The 24,099-nt window shown below is 43.1% G+C and overlaps 1 protein-coding gene across 7 annotated transcripts in view; it reads right to left on the bottom strand.

The window, feature by feature from the left end:
* Positions 1-24,099, bottom strand: part of LOC125881571 (partitioning defective 3 homolog) — a 420,073-nt gene that overhangs the window by 176,718 nt on the left and 219,256 nt on the right. For 5 of the 7 annotated variants that reach the window (XM_049564735.1, XM_049564733.1, XM_049564738.1 and 2 more), the window contains 2 exons: positions 12,015-12,203; positions 9,876-10,046 (listed from right to left, as the gene is read on the bottom strand). In XM_049564735.1, coding sequence (XP_049420692.1) covers positions 9,876-10,046; positions 12,015-12,203 — 360 coding nt within the window. The remainder of the gene's footprint in view (positions 1-9,875; positions 10,047-12,014; positions 12,204-24,099) is intronic. The other 2 variants (XM_049564734.1, XM_049564740.1) reach the window with 1 other exon arrangement.

The raw sequence follows: 24,099 nt of genomic DNA, 5'->3' as shown, positions 1-24,099 counted from the left end.
GCAGGAATCTGTTCATATGACACAAGTTCATGCACAGTGTATCATATACAGCTAACAAGTGAACATCACATGAACTACTCTGCTAAGTTCAAGGAATGTGTGTGTATATGTATTCATGCACACATGTGTATTTTGTTTTAAAACACTTGAGTTTTTCACACACACTTCACCTCCGCGGTCCTCCACCATGCCCAAGCAGCCCACTCAACCACCAGATTCAATATATTATTTTCTCAATTGGTGCTATTGAGTTTCCCCTGCTGCTCCTAAATGAGTTAGTCCTCAGAGGGCCGGCTGGGAATGAGGACCCAGCAGCGCTGGAATTGCATTTCTGCTGCTCCGCGATCTACTTCCCTCAATTTAGTCACCACTTCATTGCAAACTGCATTTCCCAGAGTGCACCGCGTTGTGCCCTCGCTCTGTCCTCTTCCCATGAATAACCGCTGTTTGCTATGACAGCAGGAGAGCTTTAGTCTCTACAAGTCATGATCTGACTGGAGTTCAATCACTCTATATGAGGTTGTGGGGGGACGGAGGGGGGTTGACACAAATTTCCCTCCCTCTCTCTAACCTCTGATGTGGGCCAGCATCTCAATGTTTTAAGGTCCGTCCCAGCAGTGGTCAGCTCAATACTAATAAAACCATAATTTACTGGGCCGGGGCTCTGATTGATAGCTCTCTCAAGGCTCTATCGATCAGCCCCTCTCTCATCCAAGTGAGCGTCTTTTGTTAGGGCCAGCCACTTCCTTCCCTCTTGTCTCTTTGCATAAACGTTCACTCAGTGACTAACGAGCAATGTTTTTGGAATGGATTACAAACAGGCCCATCGGCATGCTGAGGAGGCTACTTCAGTGCTCTCACATACAGAATAAGCTGTTGTGTGCGCTCTCTTCACAGAGGTATGTAAGCCGCTATGTCTGCAAGCTCCCATGATGCAACAATGCTAAGGTGAGTGCGGTGAATAAAGTGTGTGCTGCTTTGATCTTCCTCCTGCGCCTCCTGCTGATTCTCATCAATAATAAAGCAGTGTTTCAGCTGTACATGACCATGTCTCCTAATGGTTAGTTGTAAAATGGAAGAGTATGGTAAACTGCGATCCCTAGTTGGTCATCATTATCATCAGCAAACTGTTTTAGAAGACGTCATTTTTAGCTACAACCCCATTACATGTAAATCGCATCATTCTGATTCCGTTTACTGTTGTATATATTATTGCCTCATGTCATTATGTCAGTGTAAAAATGTGGGTTAACCCCCCACCTCACCATTCATGCTGCCTTGTCATCCTTCTGCATCATGCTGTTATGAGCCTGTCACATTCCTTCAATTTAAAGCACTGATGTTAATTAGCTGTCATGCATATCAAAACCTCAGCAGTGTATTAAATGTCAGCATCACTAGTGGTCCATTTGTTGAGGAACAGCAGACACCGCTGGACATTTCCATAAATGTGATACTATGTCGGTGGCTTAAGGAAATGAGAAAACAGGGATCCAGAAACACTTTTCTCAGGTGACTAAATGCGGCGGGCAACTTTGCAGTGGTTTCTTGTCCCACATGGTATTTACATAATTGGGGTTGCTGGACTGGAAAGTCTTTCAAGTGGTCAAAAGAGGAATGCTTTACATAAAAGCTTTACATTTATGTCTTGAGGCGGTCTTGACAGAAAGCTGTGCTGAGACAAGCACAAAAAGAAAGTGAAAGTAAAGTGAAAGAAATATCTGAAGCGGAGGAATGAAGTGATAGCATTGCCGTCCTTAGGCGGAGGCTTCTTCTCATGAATTATCATGAGAACTCGATGGCGGAGCAGCTCAATGTAAAAATAGTACACTGTGAAATTCAACTCAATCTGCACATGTGTAGTATCTCAGACGCAGACAGGGTGGAAGTGTGTTTTTTATTTATTTTTTTGGCTCTGATTAATGCGGTGCTTTATTGGCAAGTAGCGGCAGCGCTGTCAAGAAGGACAACGATGAAAAAAAAACCCAACCACAAGACAGCCAGTCTGTCAAAAAATAGTCGATGTCTGCTGGAGATCTTCGTCATAAATAACATCGCAAATGCACGGAGAGGCGTACGCGTGCGTCATGTGATGAATTTCAAATCAGAGAAATGAACCCCAGCCACAAGAATGCTTATCATCAGCCTGTCTGCTTTTAGATGCCGCGGTGATAAATATCTTAGTAGTGTCATGAACTGCCACGGCTGTTGCAACAGACAGAAACAAACATCCACCACCGAGCGAAAGTTCATAAACAGGATAAGAGGGAGGTGGAGGGGTGGGTGGCGGTGGGGGTGGGGGGGTGGGGGGGGTCTCAGACAGAAGCTCAGACATAAAATCCAGCTTTATCTGTCTTTTAAGCTTGGCATAACATAACTTTAAATCTCATCACATTAGCTGTTATTTCACTTTTCTAATAATCCTCTTTGTATTGAAATGAGTTCTGATGATGTCCCATGATAAGCAGACTCCTTTATTCTGCCATATAATAGTCCAATTGTCAGTTTTAGCGGCAGTAGAGATGCCGACAACTGATCAACAAGAGAGCTAAAGATCACATTCAAATAAACTGCCAGTGAATTAGGACTATATGTCAACTGCAAGTGGAACTGATCAGCCTTTAGTTCTGAAGAATATCCAGCACACCTTTCACCTCAGCATACTGCAATCTCCTATATTTGTGCCACAGTTTGTAACTTTGTCAGTAACTTTGATTATTTTGTCCCGATGCATTGTTCTGCTAGGAAACCTTTGCTTCTGGCATTCATGTGGATACCACTTGACATGTTCCACCCACTCAAACACCGTTGCAGACCAAGTACCCCCCCTCATGGCAACAGTACTCCCCAGTGGCAGCGGCCCCCCAGCAGAAAAAAGCACCATGCCACACTACAGAAACTGGTTAGAAATGGCCCGTGGAGCGTGACAAAAAGCCCAATATCTCGACCTGGCTTCTAAACTTCCCAGGTTCCAATCTGCTCAAGGATTCTTGTGATGTGCCAGTACCCCAGATGTACCCCTAATGCAAGGTTGGGCCTCCTTGGATCGGACTTGGCCTGTGACCTGTCGAGGCACGGACACAGGATCTCTGGGAGTGTCCTATGGTGTCTGGCACCAGTGCGTTGGCGGCAGATGCTCATTCAGATTGGGTTCTGGGGACTTTGGAGGCCAGGTTGACACTTTGAGGTCTTTGTCACGTTCCTTAGGTCATTCTTGAGCGATGTTTGCAGTGTGGCATGGTGCATTGTCCTGCTGGGGGGCCACTGCCACTGGGGAGTACTGTTGCCATGAGGGGGGGGTACTTGGTCTGCAACGGTGTTTGAGTGGGTGGAACATGTCAGGTGGTATCCACATGAATGCCAGAAGCAAAGGTTTCCCAGCAGAACAATGCACTGGAACAAAATAATCAAAGTTATTCACGTCACCCGTCAGTGGTTTTAATGTGTTGGCTGATCGCTGTACATGGAGGACAAAACCATACTTCCACAAAACGACTGAAGCACTGAGATATCAGACTTAATATCTGAATTCTTGAATAAATGCATTTAAATCTTGGATGGCAGAGAGTTGAAAATCCAATCACCAAACTACTGTAACAGATCTGCATCTGAACCAGTTACAGGACTTTGGGGTTTGTGACTCGAGGATCAGTCTTTGCACTAAAAACTTGTAAGACGGAGAGCGTTCATGAAGTGTGGCCATAAAAGAAATGGAATTAAAATGGCTTTTCATAAATTTAATTGCTTAAACACATGTGACGATATATTAATAGAACTCGGATATAGAAGGAGAAATTACACAGCCTCTGAAGCAGCCGTGCAATTACAATGCTTCAAACAAATTGCCAATGACCAATCATATCGCTTGACTATCTGGGGCAGAATGGTAGTTTTTCAAACAAGGGCTATCTGTGGAACCAGAGCAGAGGAAAAAGTAATTGTTCCGGTACAGAGTGTGTGGATATACTGTGTGCATGTGTGTCATGAGCAGAGGAATTACATTTTTTCTGCCTACCTTTGTCTTCTCTCTGACTGCACATCAAATGCATTACAAGACATTGGTTTCCAGGCTGGTTTCCAAAAGCAGTCAAAACCAACTAAAGACACTGTGCTTATTTACAGTAAGAAGCTTTGTCAGCTCTTCTGACTTTGATCTTGTTGCTTTTGAGTGCTTGTTCAACCCACTGCTACCCTGTGACCCAGCTGGCAAAAACTCTTCCTTGACAAATTGAGACTTGTATTTTTAGGATTGGATAGGAGCAGAAAGGATCCACAAAGGGTCAGATTTTGAATAAAGCTCATGGGGACCTTCCAGGTTTGTGCTCCATCAAAAATAGGCCCCATACAGTGCGGCACGCTGCCTTGTTCCACTTGAATACATCCTTAATCATACTGAAGTATTTTTGTTCCTTTATTTGAAGGTCGAAAAGAAAATTCTCATTTAACCCAAGGCAAAGGCCACTCGCTGCCTCTGTTGTATTGACAGGAAAAATAGATCAGGTACTCCACCTCAGACATGGGCCTAATCATAAGCAGCCTATTGAAACACTTGTCTTTGCTACTAAGACAATGTGTCTTGAGGAATCTCGCCCCAAGTCCCTGAAAGCAAATGGGCTACTGGGAGACCTTGGGCAATATGTGGAAGTGTGTGTGCTTTTGTTGGGATTATATATTTGTGTGTGAGGCTACTGTGAGCAATCACATAGTCCTGACACACAACGACAGTGTCGCATAGTGAATTTAGGCAGTGCATGTTTGTATCCCTGTGTTGCAGGGAAGCAGAAGTGCCAAAACAAAAAGTAACTCAGTGCTTTGTGATCTTTAGAGAACTTTTGAATGACCTTTCAGAGCTTGTGTCTTCACACCTTTGTAATGATTGTTGTAAGAGGTGAGAGTAACTGGTGAAAAAATTCATTTCACAAAATGAAACTAATGAGTGGGGCGTTTGATTGCACTAAAATAACCTTGGATATTCAGTTTTTCTGTTCAGTACATTTTGTTTTGATGGTTTTAAGTTTGTTTGTTAATAATAAGAATTAGCATTGGAATTATCACAGTTAACTATTGTTGTAAATGCACTGTGCTAACCAAGCTAGCAACTAGCATTAGGGTTATCCCCATCCTCTTGTCCTGATATGGTCACTTCTGGCTTTGAAAATCCAAGATGGGGATTGGGGGCCAACATGTCAAACTCGAAGCTTCGAAACGAGAGTCAAAAAAGCAATCGGCATTATTTCAGTGTTCCGTCTTCAGCAGTCCTTTTCTGCCAGAACACTTTTAGTTACATCATATACAAGAGAAGTTCAGTGACCAAACCAAGCCAGCTTCAACTACCAGGAAACATCACACTTCTCTCCTCTAAGATAGTTGATCGTACTTCAGCCCTGAGGACAGAGCAATGATGAAATCAATGCAATTTTCATGGAGTGGGGTGGCCTGGATATGCTGCACCCATCGAAGCCCACCCCCCTCCCGGTGCATTAGGCTGTGCTGCTCAGCTCCTCTCCCCTGCAGACAGTGATGGATCTGATTCATTTCAATGGTGGCCTCCAGTGCTCACTCCCATTCGGCTGGGTGACAGTGGCAAACTGGCGCTGGCTCCCCACATATCTGCCTGGCTAACACAGCAGAGCGGGGGAGAAGGGAGAAAGGGGGGAGGTGGCTGTAACTGCCGGGAGCCTGTGTCGACATTTAACTTCTGCTTTTCTTATTTGAGGTTTGCAACTGACCTTAAATTCTTCATTTACAATCTTATCTTTACTCTACTCTGAGTATATTAAAATTTCCTCTGGTGACTTCATGGCACCTTTTCAAACCACTAAGTCTCCCGAAAACACTGCATCTTCAGCAGCCTGTAATGGGAGTTTAATGGATGGAATCTAAAATGCACTGTTACATCTCCTTCTCTTTTTGTTTCACATGCACTCAGCAACATCCCTCTCTGCAACACCACACATTATGCTGTCTCGTAGCAACCGATGTAAAGGAAATGTCGAGTTATATACAAACATGTCAAACTTCCTCTCTGAATAGCTTCCTCAAATGAATCAAGAATGTAAAAAACTTTACTCCAAATACTGCATCATTTTACCTTCATGGTGACAGTGTAATAATAAAAAAATATATTTTTGCCGTTTCTAAAAAAAAAAAAAAAATGTGTTTGTCTGTGACCTTAACTGTCTGCTCAGTGTCAGTCTGTCTACCTGTCTGCCTGCTGGTGAAGGATTAAAGAGGACAGGAGAGTGACTGGACCGAAGTGATAGAACTCACTGAACCTTGGGGCTGAGCGTTCCCCAGAGGGACACATGTCCTCTCCCCTAGTTTGGATAGGAAAGAGGGAGGGGGAGTTAAGGCAGAGAGAAAAGAGAAAGCTGTGAAGTCGAACAACCTCACAAAAACCTGTATTCGAAAAACGCACAGGGCTGCGTCGTTTGGTGCTTTAGGCACCAGTAAAACAATGAACTGAACAACCCAGTTCAACTGGAGTGAAAGATCTATTTGTTTCAACGGTTGTAAGATGCAAAAACACTGCACGGTGGTTTATAAAATCCTAAGGGAGGCATTTCACTGCACTGCAAAGGTAGCACGAAGGCAAACATTTTATCTTTCATCATGACAATCATGAGATAAACAGGAGAGACACAATGGTTCAAGGTAATCTCACCCTGATGGTAACATCACGTCTAGCTGCAGCAAAACTGAGCCACGTTGGACTAATTTGTTTACCTTGCACAGCAGCTTGATTCTCAGTATATCATGACTTAACACAGAAATCCACCTTGTAAGGCTTTAAATAATGTGTTTGTGTCTGAATCACCAGCAGTTCAGAACAATCAGCATCCTGTGAGGAGCTACTGGCAGCATTCAGGTGGGACAATAGAAAGGTGATATATACAACATATACAACAATGGCAGCTCCTACAGAGGTTAGCGCAGATGCTGCACTAGCATCAGTTATATTTACATAAGAGCAAAGAACAGCACTGAACTCTTCTCCTGACTGGTTTCAGCCTCCTTGATAGACGTGATAGACAGATGGGTCATCTAATCACCTCCCATGTATCTTTTAAAAGGTGTCTGTCCTTTACAAAAAGTTTCCCATGATGGCGTCTCACATGATTCTGTGTAACAAACCACCTGGTGCGTCAGGTTGCTCTTCTAAAAGACGACCCTGCATTAGCTTTGCTGGAGTGTTGGCACCATAGCTGTATGAGCACAGTGGGCTCCTTTAAATAAATGACAGGGTTGTGTCTCTTTTAAACACGGCTGTTGTTTGTCTGAGCCTGCCAGAAGAATTGGAAATGAGGGTTCATAGCCTAAAAGGGCTTCACTGAGTGGTGATGGAAAACATAGCAGGGTGAACAATTTCTAAAATAATGCATTTTAAAGTTATAAAGCACATTTTGTGTTTCTTACAGTAACAATATTTCATTTTAAAGCTGCTGCTTTGTGTTTTAGATGAATAATATTTATCTATTTATCTTATCTATTGTTTCCGAAAACTATTTCAAATGAAACCACACCCACTTCCGTATCCAGAAAGCCTCAGTGGTTGTATTCCCATTAAAATCACACTCAGGTGGGTCCAGCGAAGTGTGGCAGTGACAGTTGCTTGTAAAATACCAACATAGGGAACAGATCTGGATAAATTCATTGTTAATGAGACCAAGACTTAACTAGCTAGGGCACCCTGTGGTCCCTTTGCCTCAGTCCCTGCTGCTATGAGACTACTTTGCTAGGAGGAGAGCAGGTGCCAGCTCTGGAGACAGACCTCCGTTTAGTGGCTGTAGCAACTCAAATTCATCCAGCACAAACCGCAGCATCTCTAGTTGCCTGCTCCCCTCCTGGTGAAACAGTCTCCTAGCGGCGCGGAGTGAAGTGAACGGACCGTGGAGTGAGCTAGCTAGCTGATTCTTGTTTCATTTGTGGTGTGATAAAGAATAAATTCATCAAATTCAGTTCCCTATATTGCTATATCCCAAGCTAATGTAGCTGTCATGTTTTGTGGGACTGCTGTTTCTATAGGAACCCAGCGCCAAGGCTTTATTGAAATGGAGGTGGGCGTGGTTTCATGTAAAGTAAAAACAAGGGATACGTGATCACCCTTTCTTGCACTAGACCGAATGACTTTGTTTGGACAAAAAAGAAGTGGAGAAAGACCAGACAGCATGACACAACAGCTAATGCACAAATGGAGCGACGCTTGCCAGCTGGTTCAGGCAGTCAGCTTGAGCTGCACTGATTCATACACACGTCATATGTCATCTACAAAACACACCCTCCCAATTTGGTGGTCTAGTTAAGCTGCAAAATCTTCCCAGCTCCCCTTTACATTGTCTATGCTGCTGCTCGATCTTTTGGGCCCACCTTTACCCCAGCATCCATCTGCAGGCTTTGACTAAAAGGAGGGAAATATTTAATCATCACTCCCTTAATATCTCATGTAAACATGAGGCCGGACGCCAAACTCTGACTATGTTCTGCTACTGAAATTAACATTTAAATGTGAGTTGTCTGACTGAAGTGAGTTTTAATCTACTGAGTTTGATATAGGACTTTGTATTATTTGCTAAATAAAACGAGTTACATAAAACACTCAAACAGATATATGCTGACTTGAAGGATGCCAATGTAAAATTGAGAAAAACACAAGATGGAAATTGTTATGGTGAACAGTTATGCTATGTTGTGTAGCATTTTATAAGTGATACCTGTGAGATTTCGACTCCAGTCCCTTACTGTATTCATCCCATGTTCTACCTGGCATACCATGGAGAACCACATGTTTTGGGGCGGTGGGCAAAAATGACATTAAAACAAGAAGAAAAACAAGTGCACAGGGCATCAGGGGGTGATGTGTGGTGAGAAGAGGGAGAGACAGAGCGCTCAGAGGATGAGGGCTTGCAGGGAGGGTGAAGGGCATTGAGGGGGGACTGGGGCCCAGCGTGGTACTCCAAACTGACACACAGCCACGGGACACAGGCTCCAATTAGAGTCACGGCAACACTAATCAAACCTGATCTACAACCTCTGGCTGGAGGGTGAGTGAATGTGCGTGAGTGTGTCGTATTCACACATGAATCCACAATCCTGAGATACACATTCACATTCAGCTAAATCATGTTTTGTGTTACTCCAGTAGGTGACAGAATGCACTTCCTCTTAGAGACAGGTAGGCTGGGATTAGCTCACTATCACAATGGGAATTTCATGAAGTTGAAATCCCCTCGCCTCAATATTCCTGACTGTTGCCTAATGACAAATATCCTCCCAGCAGCAATATATATTCTTTATCTGCCTATCCTACAGTGTTATTCCGCAGGCCTGCCAATCATAACTCAGTGAAGTGCTTCTTAGATATCATATCAAGGCCCACAGTGGGCAAAGAAAATCACATAGAGAATGAGGGGGAATGTGAGACGGTATCACCTATCTCACACAGGAAATGGGACTGTTTGAAGATTTGCATGGTGGTGTGGTTGCTTCATAAAGGTCCTCCTCTTGCTATCTCCAAGCAACAAAAACCTATGGGGGATAGATTAGGGCCGGTGCCGGAGTAAAGGAAAGCCACTCTCGTTTATCATTCACTGCGGCTGAAATGTAGCGATCCCTCTTCTTCAGACAGTATGTCCTCCACATGTCTACAGACAGGATTTGCATTAGAGCACGTATGTGTGTGAATTGTGCCTTATACTGAACGTGATTACACATGAGGGAAGTGAAACACACAGTCCAACTTGGAGTTATGGTAGCTCATATTAATGACAATATCAGATTAAAGGAATATTCAATGGCAGACTAATTAAATCTGACTCTGTGTGACGCCAATTAGCCTCAAGCACATCAGTGTGACTCCTCCCAAACTGTTAGCCTACCTCACTGTTTTTGGGCACGTGCCGGGCCACGATGAGCTGAATCATCCCTCGCTTGTTTCCCTCTACAGACATGGATTTGCGCAGTGTTTCCATGGCGTCCTGGTTGGTCATCCCGTGCAATGACTCCCCATTGACTGCAATGAGCTGGTCATTGACTCGTAGACGGCCATCCTGCAACAAACACCATCACAGTCAAAAAATACTCATATCAAATTCTTCTGAACAACGTCATCATTATATCAGAGCTGGAACAGTTTGTAACTTAGCAGCTGCCTCTGAGGCACCACTTCAGGAATCACATGTACTCTTTCTCACAGAAAATCCCAATAAATACCAGGGCAAGATCACAATCCTGTTCTCCACTCATATTCTCTGGAAAACATTTTAATGTGTTAATGCTGTTACAAACCACTGACATTTATAAACACTTAAATTTAGCAGTTTGAGGGGATTATAAAAAATTTAACAACATCATTGCCTCGAGGAAAACATGGTACTTATGTAACATAAAGGCGGAGTCTGTAATTCTGGAGAAACATTGTTAATATTTTAGGTCAACACCGAACAAATACAGCCTCCTGTCAGTGCTCTTTTGAAGCTCTGCTAATATTTCTGATATTAATTAGGTGCCATTACTATCATACTGTAGCCCTTTTCCTTGTAGGTGAGGACGTGGAAGAGGGAGAGTAGCCAGAACACTGGATTTTTTTCAGTACACGGAGAACAGCTAGTGAACCATGAGGAGACATTTACTGCATTTGACAAAAAGTGTATTAGAATTGCAGACTTCGCCTTTAAACATCCATAAAAGGTAATTATGCTCATTTCCAAAATGTACACATCCAGACAGCCCAAAACTAATAGTAAATATGTACAACTCTCTCCTACATCCAAAAGCTAGTGTGCCAAAACTAAAATTTGTGTTATCATTAAGTATGAAGTCTGGAACTGCTCCACAGACAACGAATTGCAAAAGATGTTATAAACCGAATCACAGCATTTGTTTAAAATAACTTCCAGGATAGAAAACCCCATAGTACATAAACACAATGAAAAAGGGGCTGAGCAAAAGCTAGCTCAATTAGTTAGTTTTTAGTCACCTCAATAATCCATATCAGTTTAAATGTACGCTATGTTTAGAATATTTTCACTGCTATACCGTAGCATAAGTTAACCTTTCCCACTGGGTACTGAGGCCGTAATCTCGAAGACACCAGAATCAACTGACAAAAAATGTAATTTATCTTCACAAAACAAAGGAGTTGCTGGTCTACCGTTGCCTCAACTGGTTAGTGTGTAAGGTTAAGTGGAGAAAATATCCCAAATATAGCGCACGATTAACAGATGTTGATTTTTATAGGTGGCTTAAACTACATTTTGCTGCAGCCCCTGTCCACAGCAGAACATTGCTGAGTGTCCGTGCCAGTGGATTTGGTTCATCAAAGATGCTAGCAAAGCAACACAGCATAAAATCAACACAACAGAAACATCAGATGGATAAGACCACTAGAGTTTAAATGTTACAGTTACGGCATTTGCACATGTTTTCACATATCTCCGCAGCTGAAATCAGCTGGCAGTCTTCTACCTGGAAGTGACTGCTGTTGTTAGGGAAACGACACAGTGTTTTGGTCTATAGATGACCCTGAGAGCACCCAGGAGAATGTTCTGAGTATATGTGTACATTTTCTGTTCCAGATCTGAGAACACTACAATAGAGTAAAGCTCATTTGGGTAGAAAAAAGGAAACAAACATTCTGTGGGTCGACAAAATCAGGCTCCCATTCATTGTCTGTTGAGCAGCTCCAGACTTTTTAAACCCTATGACATCACAAGTCTCATCACTTCTCTGGTTTCTGGCTTTGAGATAGAGTAGCTCATGTTCACAACTATTGATTGAACTTTCCTCAGCCATGGAAATAACATCTTGGAATTCTTAATTTAGGCGGTGTCCCCTTCAACGTCAAGTGACCACTCAAAATCATCATACAAAGGACTTTGAATCCATGCAGTCTGGTAGTCCATCTCATGTTTGTACTCACCTGTATGTCCCCAGGTTATAGCAACAGTAATGACTGAAATCAATTAAATCAATCAAAGTAATGGTCGGCGCGTAAGTGGGTGGGAGTGGTTACTTGCCTTGCTAGCAGCACCTCCATTTATAATGGATTTCACAAAGATGCCCAAGTCGGCGTGGCTCTCCTTGGACCGGTTCCCCTTGACGCTGACCCCCAGGCCTGCTGAGCCAGAGTCATTCAGAGGGATCTCAAAGGTCATGAACTCTTGCGTACCATCAGGGGTTAACACCATCTCATCTTCCTCTGGCTGCTGTGGGTATAAAGTAGGAAAAGAGGCTGTGTGAGTTTCTGTTATATGAGTTGACTTTAAAAAGAACATCTGAAGTGAGTATTTGTCATAGCTGTGGCACTGCTGATGTGCTGGTGAACTTCAGCACAAACTTTTTGTTAAAGTGAAAAAGTAAGGGCACAAAAATCTGCTCGCAGCTCTGAGTCTTTTGGGCTGATGACTCAACCTCCCGACCAAAGTTGGCAAACTGTTGTTGAGCTCAACTATGTCACTGTTGCATTCAAACCTCTGTGTGAAGTATCTAACTTTAACTTTGGTGAGAAGACAGGAAAAACAAAGAGCATAAAAAAAAGATAACAGAGACTAGCGGAACAAAAATTGAAAGAACAAGGATGGTGAATGACAAGAAAATGGAAAGCAGGCGGGAGACAAGATAAAGAGGGGAAAGATGAGGGGGGCAGGAGAAGAAAGCGAATGGATGGCAAGCATGTCACATATCTCAGGGCTGTCATCGTCAATTGGCCGTACTGTCCAGCCAAGCACTGCTAATTCCTTTCCGCCGTCAGCTTGGTGTAGGAGCAGCGGGGACAGCGGAGAACTTTGAGAGCGCCAGGTAGCAATTTGGCGCTCAAACAACAGTGGCTTCCCCTGAACAACAACCCTATGAAGGATAATTTGTGACACGTTAAGAACCCGACCCTCCTTCCCTGTGCGATCCGCAGGCCTTTTGTTGGAAATTACCATAGTATAAAGTGTTTTGTTGCATGGCTCGTACTGCGGATCCTCATACATGGTACACAAAAAGATGGTTCATTTCAGCTGCCAGAGAGGTGTGAGAGACTACTGTTGAGTGTCTAGCACCCAGCACGATCAATTCAGCTGGAAAATAGTCCATCAAACAACCACTCCAGTCTCTTTTCTGACAATTTCCACTGGTGTCTAACAAAGAGCATCTGTAGAAAAATAACCAAAGGAATAGGATTTGTGTATTTTACCTCTTGCTTGCAGCCAAACAGAAGGAGAAGAGGTGTGAGAGAAAGTTAATGGTGTGGAGAAAACACCAGAGGCATTAAAGAACTGGCACACTTTTCTTATGTTGACTGCAGGAAAACTGGGTAAAGATTTAAAAACGTCATTTTTGTTCAGTGGTTTAGTGCCTACCAACGATTTTTTTTTAGCTTACTGTAGCTGAGTAAACCAAAAGCTTTGGTCTCAGTCCTCCAGTTTGAGTAACGAAAATGAGACTCTTTGTCTGTATGTTTCAAATGGGAGATAACAAGTCTCCCATTCAGACATTTAAGCATCTGCTACTGGCCACTGAACTGCTCCACTTGAGTTCATGGGTGTTCAGTGCCTTGCTCAAGGGCACCACCTTTCAGCCGCAGTTGTTGAGAGAATTAGAGTGCTTCCTGTTTCCCCACACACACGTTTATATTCAGTACATAAGAGCTGACGACTGTCTGATCATGATCTCCGCTCCACAGGAAGCTTGAGAGCAGTGCTGTATTACTGTGATTGGCCGGATCGTACTGTACGTGCGTAGTTATTGCCATGGCAGCCGAATCCACATGAACAATACTGGTGGTGAGAGCAATCAACCCCAGAAACCCGCCACAAGACCTCTTTAAATAGACTCACATCAATACACACTCGTGCACGCAAACACACAGCCAGATGGATGGCAGCCAGGTGTGTGCCCTTCACAGCTGCTCGGATAAAGAGTGAAGCGGAGGAAAGAAGGGAAAGATAGAGCATAAGGTGTTTTTTTTTTCTTTTCGGAGGCTGAGGAGTTATTAGGATGCAGCGGTGCGTTCAGGTGGAGGCTCTTTTCAACACCCTCTGACTGAGCCCCTATTCTCCAGACGGCCCTTCTATCTGCCCCCTTTTCTTTCTCTCTCGGCTTTTATTCTCCTGCTTTCAAAATGGCAGTACACCTGTCTGTACAACTTGCCAACTGGGCTTTGTCTGTGACTGGACCCACAGTAAATTCAGACCGCTGGAATGCATTAAATCGTGCTGTGTTTCAACACTTCCGGTTCTATTACAGAAATCACCGGCTCTTGTCAGGAAATGACCCTTTGCTTCCCCTCAGACGGATGAATGAAGCGGATAGGGGAGAGAAAAATACAACTATCCAGCGCAGGTGTAAATATAATGCATCAGCGTTAACCTCCCATTCTTGTTTGGAGCTTGGACATCATGTCAGCAGCGAAAGCTCTGACAGCTGTTATATTGAAATGGCCTTAACTCAACTCATGGAATGTGATCAGTTAGTTTCCAATGCAGGCTCTTAGCAACGCAGCACAAACATGCAATTTTGAATAGAACGCTCATGAATGAATGGCCTTGTGCGTCATTGGCAGGGTCAGTCTCTATCTTTAATGAAGATGTTTTATCAAAATAAAATAAATAAATAGTGGCTATGAGTTATGTCCCTAGAGAGGCTTTTAGCCCAGCAGTTGAACACAGTACTACATCGGATGAAAAAATTACTTTAGATGGACCCTGTCTGAGCCTCTGTGTGTGTGAATGTGTGTGCACGCGCTCTCCCAAAATGATGACAGAATAACCACCCACTCAGAGCTGTGTTCCGGGAATAGCGGGCCGAGGCAGAGAATGAGAGAGCAGTGTAACATTTTCATCAGACAGGAACAAGCGCCGCTAGCCAAGAATGAGTTTGTCAGGCTGCTTGACAGGCCTCATTGCACCGATTCGGCTCAGGCAGAGCCGGATTCAACTACCTCTGAACAGGAGAAGAAAGAAAGTCACCTCATTGTTCCAAGCTCAGTCCCGTTTATGCACCGGGGACAGAGAGAACAAAAGTACTGACAATAGATGAACTGATGTAAAAACACTGAAACAGTTGCATGCTTAAATCAAAAAGCACCAGAAAAAAAAAAAAAGTTTTATTTGAACTGTGTGTGTCATCAGCCACAATCCCACATTGTTAACGGCAACATCTTGGGTTCAACGTGTTTTCTCAAATCAAATTATTTTCTCAGGTACGGTCACTGGCAGGAAGCTTTCTGCTAACATGGAGTGACAAATCCAAATTGTGTCTTTTACAGCAAGGAGAAAATCCTCTCCAGAGAGAGCTGCACTAATGCTGCTCACTAATGATGGCTGAATGTCTCAAACACCTCTACCCCGACCAGCTGCTAATGCCAGGAACAAGCTGCACCTAACTGTGAACACACTTGGCCTTGCACATTTCACAACAAACTTTTTTTGAGATTACATCGTCTCCTGTCAGATTTCAAGCTTAAACTACAGAATCTCATTCAGATGTGTCTGTTCTGACAGTACAACTCAAACAAATATGATGTAATATAGTCTGAACTTTAGTCAGGGAGCAAGGAAGTTGCCTTCCTGAGAGTGCTGATATATCCACTGTTAAGTACATGTTTGCTTCTTCCTGTTCACACGTACAGCACTCTACGAATATGCACTGTTGGGATTGTGTTTACAGACCTTCTTCTTCTGCAACAAAGCAGCCAACGGTGCAACCATCCTTTTTGTTTTGCAAATAAGTGTCACTACAACCTTAACACTGTTGCCACTTAAAAAGAAGAGGTCTAGAGACGTGTTGCTGATGTTGCATCACATGTGTTAAGGTTTTTAAAGTGGACCTTTTATGCTAATTTTCAGGTTTATACTTGTATTTGGGGTTTCTACCAGAACATGTTTACATGCTTTAATGCCCAAAACAACCCATTTTAATTTCCTTGCACTGTGTGCTGGAACACCTGTATTCACCCTCTGTCTGAGATGCTCTATTCTAGTGCCTGTCTCTCTAAGCCCCCTCCCAAGAAAGCCCAGTGTGTTCCTATAGATCTTCCATATCTACGCACTTGGCTAGCATCTTGGCTGGCTGAGGGAATGACTGTAACAGAGTATAGTTGCACTTTCTACTGTGTTAAATCACCAAAGTCTTTCCAACAGGACATGTTTCAGCAGGTATATGATCCAAAATTGGGGAGAAATTAACAACCTCAGCAACCATGATCATGTTTACTAGACTTTAGCATGTAGCTACATGTAGCAGTGTACCTGCTTCAAGGGAATGACTGTACGGAGTATAGCAGCACTTTGTACAGAGAAAAATCACCAATAAAAGCTTCCAAACCAAATTCTTTACAGCTGGTTATGTTCCAGCAGGAATATGATCTGAAATCAAGGAGAAATCAACAACACCGCCAACGGAGATCACATGTTTCCCTGTTGCTAGCGTGTAGCTACGTGTAGCAGTGCACCTCAAGCCAGGGAATGAGAGTAAAGTAGGATTGCAGCACTTTGTACTGTGAAAGTTTCCCAATATTAACTTCCAAACACAAGCTGACATGTTCCAGCAGAAATATGATCCAAAATTGGGAGAAATTATCGACATCAACAAATAAGATCACATGTTTACCTGATATTAGCATGGAGCTACATGTAGCAGTGTACCTGATGCAAGGGAATGACAGTAATGGAGTATAGCAGCACAATATACTGAGAAAAATCACCAACAAAAAAACTTCCAAACCAAGCTCTTTACAAATGGATATATTCTAGCAGGAATATGATTCTAAGTTGGGGAGAAATTAACAACATCAGCAACCAAGATCACACGTTTACCTGTTGTTAGCATGTCGCTACATGTAGTAGTGTACCTGAAGCAGCAGGAATATGATCCGAAATCAAGGAGAAATGATCAATATCAACAAACAAGATTACATGTTAGCATGGAGCTACATGCAGCAGTGTAGGCTACAATGTAAACACTTGCAGTGATGTACCTGGAGCAGATGACCATATAAAGAAATCTGTCACAAGCTGGGGTCAGCTTGTCTCTTAAGTAGAAAAAAATGTTGAAAACAGTATTTAAAATGGTTTGTTGCCCATTTACCTCATTATTTGAAACTTTGGCCACATTATATATTTATAACCAACAGTGAAACTTAATATATATGACAGAAAATAGGGAAAAGCATAAAGGTCCCCTTTAAAGTCACAACAAAATCCACAGATACTACAGTTGGATACAAGTACGCATGTTGCCTGGTGCATAAAAGGTTAAGTACTGTGGTCCGGTACTACTCATTAAGGTCAAACTTAGCACTAAACCTTTTCAAGTGGAGTGGTTGTAATGCTGGAGCATTGTTATCATTATACGAGTAGCTTAAGTGACTGCCCACTTGGCCACCTCATCACAAAAAAAGCCCATGTCGTTTTCTTTTTGCTCTCTCTGACACAGCCATGCAGTCACAGTCCATTATACGATTAAGTCCTTTATTAATTAACACTGTGACCGCGTAGCACCCATTCATTACAGTCTATTGTCCTGGCAGGGGAGGGCGATAGAGGCAGCATTTGAGCTGAGACACGAGCAGGTGAACAGAGGAGGGCAGAGAGAGGAAAGCGTTGCTCATCAGTCTAGCAAAAGAGCTCCACCTGCTTAATAGGCCTTTCTGTTTTGTTTCTACCTCACTTAACTTGTCACGTGCTAACAAGAAAGGTGTGTTGGATGTGTGCAAGCTTGTGTCAGAGACACAGAGCAACAGAAAAAAAAAGCATGCGTGAGATGCAAAGGAGGAGAGGGGAGAGAGAAACAGAGAGTGCAAATGAATCACAATTACTTCTATTCACACATAACTCTGAGTTCTCCGCACATCACTGCCTAAAACAATTAACACTGCTGGAAACTTCTTTCCACACTTGGCCCAATTTGGCGACATAAAGGTCATTGGAAATGAATTTAAAAGGGCTAAAAGAAATCAGCCATGGGTGTAATTGCAAAAGTGGTGCACGCGTGATAAGTATTGTAACACAAATTTCTTTTGGCGGTGTTTCTCCTCGCAACATTTTCTGACAAAGGGGACGAATATTAAATACCCCTAAGCCTAAAAACAAATCCAGCCTTTCCCAGGTACAATGACGGGCTGAGAGGCAATGCTGTTACACAACACTAAAGGGCATCAAGCACACAGCTGGCAATGACAGGTTTTGAGTGTTTGTGAACTAACATTATATGTTCTTCACTGGGTAATGCAGCAGATTTTGACTCAGCGCTGACAAACCGGGACTGTTACCCTTTGGGGATTTTCTAATGAGAAAGCTCATTTGGCTCATTAGCACAGCAAAGTCTGTTTCTATAAGGGCATCTGAGGCCAGATCTATCCACATCACTGAAATGCATTATAGCTACTGGCTATCAATGAAGTGACAGAGTGGATCTCACTGTGAGCAACCCAAAACAGACTGGAATACAGCACTGGAGTGACACTAGATGTTTCTGTGGGCGATTTAGGAAGTGATTACATCTAATCAAAGAGAACATAAAAAAATAAAAGGTGACTTTCGAAGTGTACTTGGCAACTGGGAATGTTTGCAAAGGCGTTTCAGTGGAACCACAGTAAAGATGCACATCATGAAGCAGATGCCTCTCATTTCAAGCTAATGGTGGATAAAAAGCGCTTTGCTATGTCCAACTGCACATACACACTTCACCCATTATGTGTTCTGGAAACAGACGCTGAATCCCCTTCGGGAGAGTGACTGTGTCGCCATAAGTGGCCTTTAACTACCTTGTTTATCGGCATAGCACAATGCGGCAGTGCACCCTCCCGTTCTCTGCACTGACAGCAAGCATAATTATGGGAACAGCTGCTGAAAAGTGCTAAACGAAAACAGGTGGCGCCGACGAGACACGCTCGGAAATCGTTAACCAGGCTGGCATTGTCTTCAACCACGCTTGGCAGCATTAACTTTAATTACGACAGAGCATGTTTCTGAACTCTGCACTTTGATCAGAGACCCTTTCCTATAGGAGCCAAATTAATAATGTAGGAAGGACTCATCAGCATTCTTGAAATAGAAGGTGTCAGTGATAAACAAAAGAAAAGCAAGGAGAGAGCGGAGAGGAGAGAAGTGCACAGTGTCTCTGCTAAACGTCAGGGAGTGAGAGCAAAGTGTGAATTTTATGAAGCTTTCAGTGAACAATTTGGATAAAGTATCCCCATAAGAAGAAGCTTTTTGGAGATGGGAAAGAGATTTTTGGTGCCATGGTAACACATTGGAGCCCTTACCTACCAGATCACAGTGCCCTGTCATTTCAGAGACATTTTAAGTCATAGAGTGGAAGAGTAAGTGACCTCTAAGATGCATCCGCTGCTGCCAAACTGTTCTGAAGAGCTCTGTAAATTCATAGATGCTGTCACTGATTGCAGGTTGCAAAACCACCGCTCTATACTACTCTTTCCACAGGCCTTTTAGAGCAGTTCCTGTAATTTGACTTTACCTGAGTTCCAACTGTATTTTTAGAACAGATTTACAGGGGAGGGGTCAGCCATCTCTGCACATTTGTTATGGGTGAGCAATTTGCTGATTACACTCGATTATATCGGTCTGTTTTTAAAGTTATATCACAGAGTACGACATTCCGACATTCATTATCGAAGAAGCATGAATATCTAAAAAAAAGGTTACAGCACCTTAAATTATCAGCTCTACCAATAAGGCATGACTCATCTCCTCGAGCTGTTTGCCAAGTTTCACTGAGGTAAAATATCTGGCTCAGTAACCTGCTGTTATTTATATAAACTCCTTCAAAGACAGACAAGAAAGACTCTGTCTTTGGCGCTTTATTAGCAAAGGTTGCAAGATATTACATCATCCCTACAGTGAGAAAGCATTACTCTAACAGACATCTAATTATATTAATAATTATATTATTAAAGATTTCAATTTTTGGCATGGCTGTAGACGCGGCACAGCTTAAGGTTTCACTGCTCATCACCACTTCAATGGAATAACCCAAAAGGTTTGATATCATTTGAATGCTGTGCTCTGAAAGCATTCAAAGGTTAGTGATTCTGCTTTGTGTTTGTGAGTGGAAAGAGTGCAGAGGTGTTAGCTAACTGACCCTTGATCAACCCTACTTTGTATTTTGTACAGCTTTACAGTATAAAGACAACAGCTTGTGTATCCTCAAAGTCCCCCTCCACTCAAAAATCTGTTTTTCTTCTGCTTATGTCCCGTAAAATGTCTGACCTTGACTATACTGACTTGTATCTGTGCAACTTTTGTCAGTAGAGAGGTGTTTTCTCATTCCTTTACTGAAGGGGGAGACGTCTGTGCATCCCCTAAAATGTGAAATTCAAACACCAAGGAAGCTAGATTAGGTACATCACTGATACGAAAGCCAATAGCTGTCTAATATGGAAAACACATATTAACAGAGGGAACAGGTTTCGACACAACACCAACTAGGAAACCTGAAAACTCCAGTGAAGAGCAGACTTGTCAGTACAGAGAGCGAACAGAGTGAGAGTTTGCATTAGCAGCAGGAAAGTTTTAGCAGCAAACATGGCAAATGGACCTGCACTTGTATAGCGCCTTTCTTTTTACACCATGAGTCACATTCACCCATTCACACACACATTCACACACTGGTGACCAAGGCTACCGTACAAGGTGCCACCTGCTACTTCAGTATCTTGCTCAAGGATACTTCGACATGCAGACTGGAGGAGCCAGGGATCAAACTGCCAATCCTTTGTTTGAAGGACAAACCACTCTGAGCCACAGAGCGTGCAATTTTTGGATGTAAACTGGATCGTGGAGCTTCCTACCTAACTACCAAAGACCTCATCATAGCAGATATTACTGTATGTTTCACGCTGTGTCAGCCACTGCCAGTTAGCCTAAAAGCTAACAAGCTAACAAACAACATAAATAAAAGATGCTAACTACACTTAGCATTCTGATATGTCTGCTAGTCACCGATTAGACTCCTCATCTGAGTCTGGGTCTGACTGAGGCTCAAACATGTATGGCTGTATATCTCTGTAGTAGCTCTAACACAAACACTAGCCACCCTGAAGTCTTTCACTGGCCAACCTCGCACAAGCAGGGCTAAAGAACGCAGAGAGCAAAAGCCAAAATCTTCAATGAAAAATTAGCAGTAGAAGTGATTTTACATACTTTAAAATGTGTCTAAGAGAGACTTTAAAGATGCATCCATTGTCAGATATTCTTGATGACATCACATATTGGAGCTACCGCCAGGGACGGCAGTAGCTAAGTCCAAAGGGACCTGGCTTGGGAAGCAGAGGGTCTCCAGCTAAAGTGCCCGCACAGACCAAGCATGGAGCGTGGCAAGCTACTGAACCCCCAACTGCTAAGATGCTGTCCATGGGCAGCCCCCCTGCTCTGACGTCTTCTTCTTCTTTGTTCTCAGCTTAGATGCTGTTTTTCCATGTTCTACCTAACCTGTCCAACACTGGAGGAATGACAAAGTTAAATTCTATGCTTAGGAGTAAATGAAAGAGTGAGGAGGGGCGAACTTGGCTCCAGCTCAACAGATCTGTGTATCATTTAGTTGCCTCTGAAGACAGGGGATCGCGTTTTGTTTGCCTTGTATCAATTCATTTCCCCCTCTACCGACTCGGTAAATGGATCTCGGCAGTGAGCAAATCAATACGGCTTCATAAGTCTGTTCTTGTCTTCCAACTTTAATACAAGGGAGTCATGAGTGGAAACCTCACTGTACTGCGGGCACCACAACAAAAGCCAGCTGTGTAACACTGTTAGAGGAATGATTAAGAGAAAGGAACAAAGATATCATCTGCTGTGAATAATTGTGCGAAGCAATGCAACACTGACGATGATTGCCTTGACTTGGAAGAGAAAAACAATGGTGAGCTTGTTCCATGTCAGGGAACCAGTGCTTTTATTTCAACTGTACATAATGACCTCAGAGACTTTTATAAATAGGATTATTTCAGCTGAAAAAATAGTTCTACAAATGGAGTACTCCTGAATACCTCAATCACAGTCCAGTGGTAAAAACATGGCAGGAAGGACTTTAAACCAGGCCGCTATGTGTTGGCACTTATGAAACAGGCCATTAGTCTGCTATAATTGTCAGCAATACTGTCACGCATTTGTCTACTGCAGTACCCTAGCATTCGCACGAGCCATAAATTTGGCGGTCACATCAATCAGAGGCCGGAATTAATTGTGCAATTAAGATTCTCATTGCTTGGCAGATATAGCTACTAATGGATCAGTGACAAGTGTGATATGATCGTAAAGAGGGGATTTTAATGTACTGTTTAATTGCTCTTATGTGGTCCACGGTGTTAGAACAGCAGCTTCACAAGCCCATTTGTTCTCCACGGTCCCTAGTCCTATTGGAAGTAAAAAATACGGCTCATCCAGGGTCATGGAATGATGTAAGGGCAGGGATGGACAATGTTATTATGGCTCTCAAGCGTATGTGGCTAATCAAGCCCATATTGTGTGTAAGGCTTTACATAGAGTGCTTCAGCATTTGTGGTGTTGTTATAAAAATGTTTAGGGGATGAATAATTGTATGTATGTGTGTGTTTGTGTGTAAGACAAGGAGTTGAGAGCACAGCAGCCATGCTGACACAGCAGCTACATCAACAGGCTAATTCACTTCCACTGTAGCGAGAGGTTAGGAATGAATTAAAATGATTTGTCACTGGCAGGCCTGTACCATTTGCAACAACTCACTGTTTATGTAATAAACTGGTCGTCACAGATTAGGCTCCTCTGCCTTTGTTTCTGCTGTGTCTGCTCTAAACACCACCACAACAGGTGAATTAATGTGGAGCTCTGTCACTGGCAGCGGGGTGTGGATGGACATCTTTAAGAGGAGGCAGGGATGATTCCTCATACTTTTGACTGTTACCGTTTCTTGTTGCACAGCGAAGCATGACATTTGACTTGGTTATTACAGGAGGGAAAAAAACGGGAGCTGGAAAACAATCTCCACTCCACAAAGCTGGGCAATGTGGACTGAAGGCTCGGTGTCGCTTGCAGCTGTAAGCGCAAACAGTGCTGCACGCTGGGAGATAAATGCCAACAATAAATAACATCCACTGGCTGTGCGTGGGAAGTGTGCAGTGTATATGTGTGTATAAATGTGCTTAAATGTGCCTTTCTTGCCTCCATGTGGGACTGCCAGTGGTGAGTGTGTTTGTTGGTGTGTCTAGGGTTGTTTCATAATACAACTTTACTGCTGAGCCTTGCTGTGGTCAGTGTTACCAGGCAGGTGATTGCACCTGAGATCATGGATAATGTGGAGGGAGACAGAGGAGCATGGTGGCTGGTGTCAGACTGTATAAAAGAAGTGGATGTAGCTACCAGCACGTCCCCCTTTGGTTTGTAGACTCCTGTTTTGAAGCCTCAAGTTTATCGTCTTAGATTTTTGGAGCCAGATGCGACCATATTTGGACAAGAAGGTGGTGCTAACTCTGACGCTCACTGCTAGCTTAGTTAGTATGGTGCATTTACAGCTATGGTTAAATGTAAAACTGATCATTTTTCACAATCAAAAGACATTAAAACTAAATGTACTTAACAGGTAACACTGAACATCTGACTCCTTAGAGGGTCTTTTGGCGCAACCAAACGCTGAACAAGACTTTTTTAGGCAACCAAAATGTTACAATTAACTTTCATTAACTGAACAATACAGTGCGATAGCAACAGCTATGGCTACACCTATACTCTGTGAATCTGGGATTAAGCCATGGCTACATTACCTAATCAATATTGCTGCCATGGTAGCTGCTTGTCAATCAACGGCATCCACCTGTCACTCAAAGCGGCCACCTGCTTAATTATAAGTAACTTTAAGTCATATAACAATTCATCCCACATACAGTTGTTGTGAATGTTGAAATTAACTATAAAGACCAAAACTGTTTTTTGTACCAGGCTGTACACGTTTATTTCTGCTGTAATGTTGAGGATTCTAACATGGGGGTCTGTGGGGATTGACTTCCTCTTGAAGTCAGCCTCAAGTGGCCATTAGAGGAACTGCAGGTTTGGCACTTCCTCATTTTCAGTCCTGGGGTTGCTGCTTGGTTGAGCCAGGTCTCACTCCGAAGTCGTCAAAATCCAG

Source organism: Epinephelus fuscoguttatus, linkage group LG21, assembly GCF_011397635.1.
Source record: "Epinephelus fuscoguttatus linkage group LG21, E.fuscoguttatus.final_Chr_v1".
NCBI classification, from domain to species: domain Eukaryota; kingdom Metazoa; phylum Chordata; class Actinopteri; order Perciformes; family Serranidae; genus Epinephelus; species Epinephelus fuscoguttatus.
The sequence above is the reverse complement of the archived record's forward strand: the minus strand, read 5'-3'. Positions and strand labels throughout refer to the sequence as shown.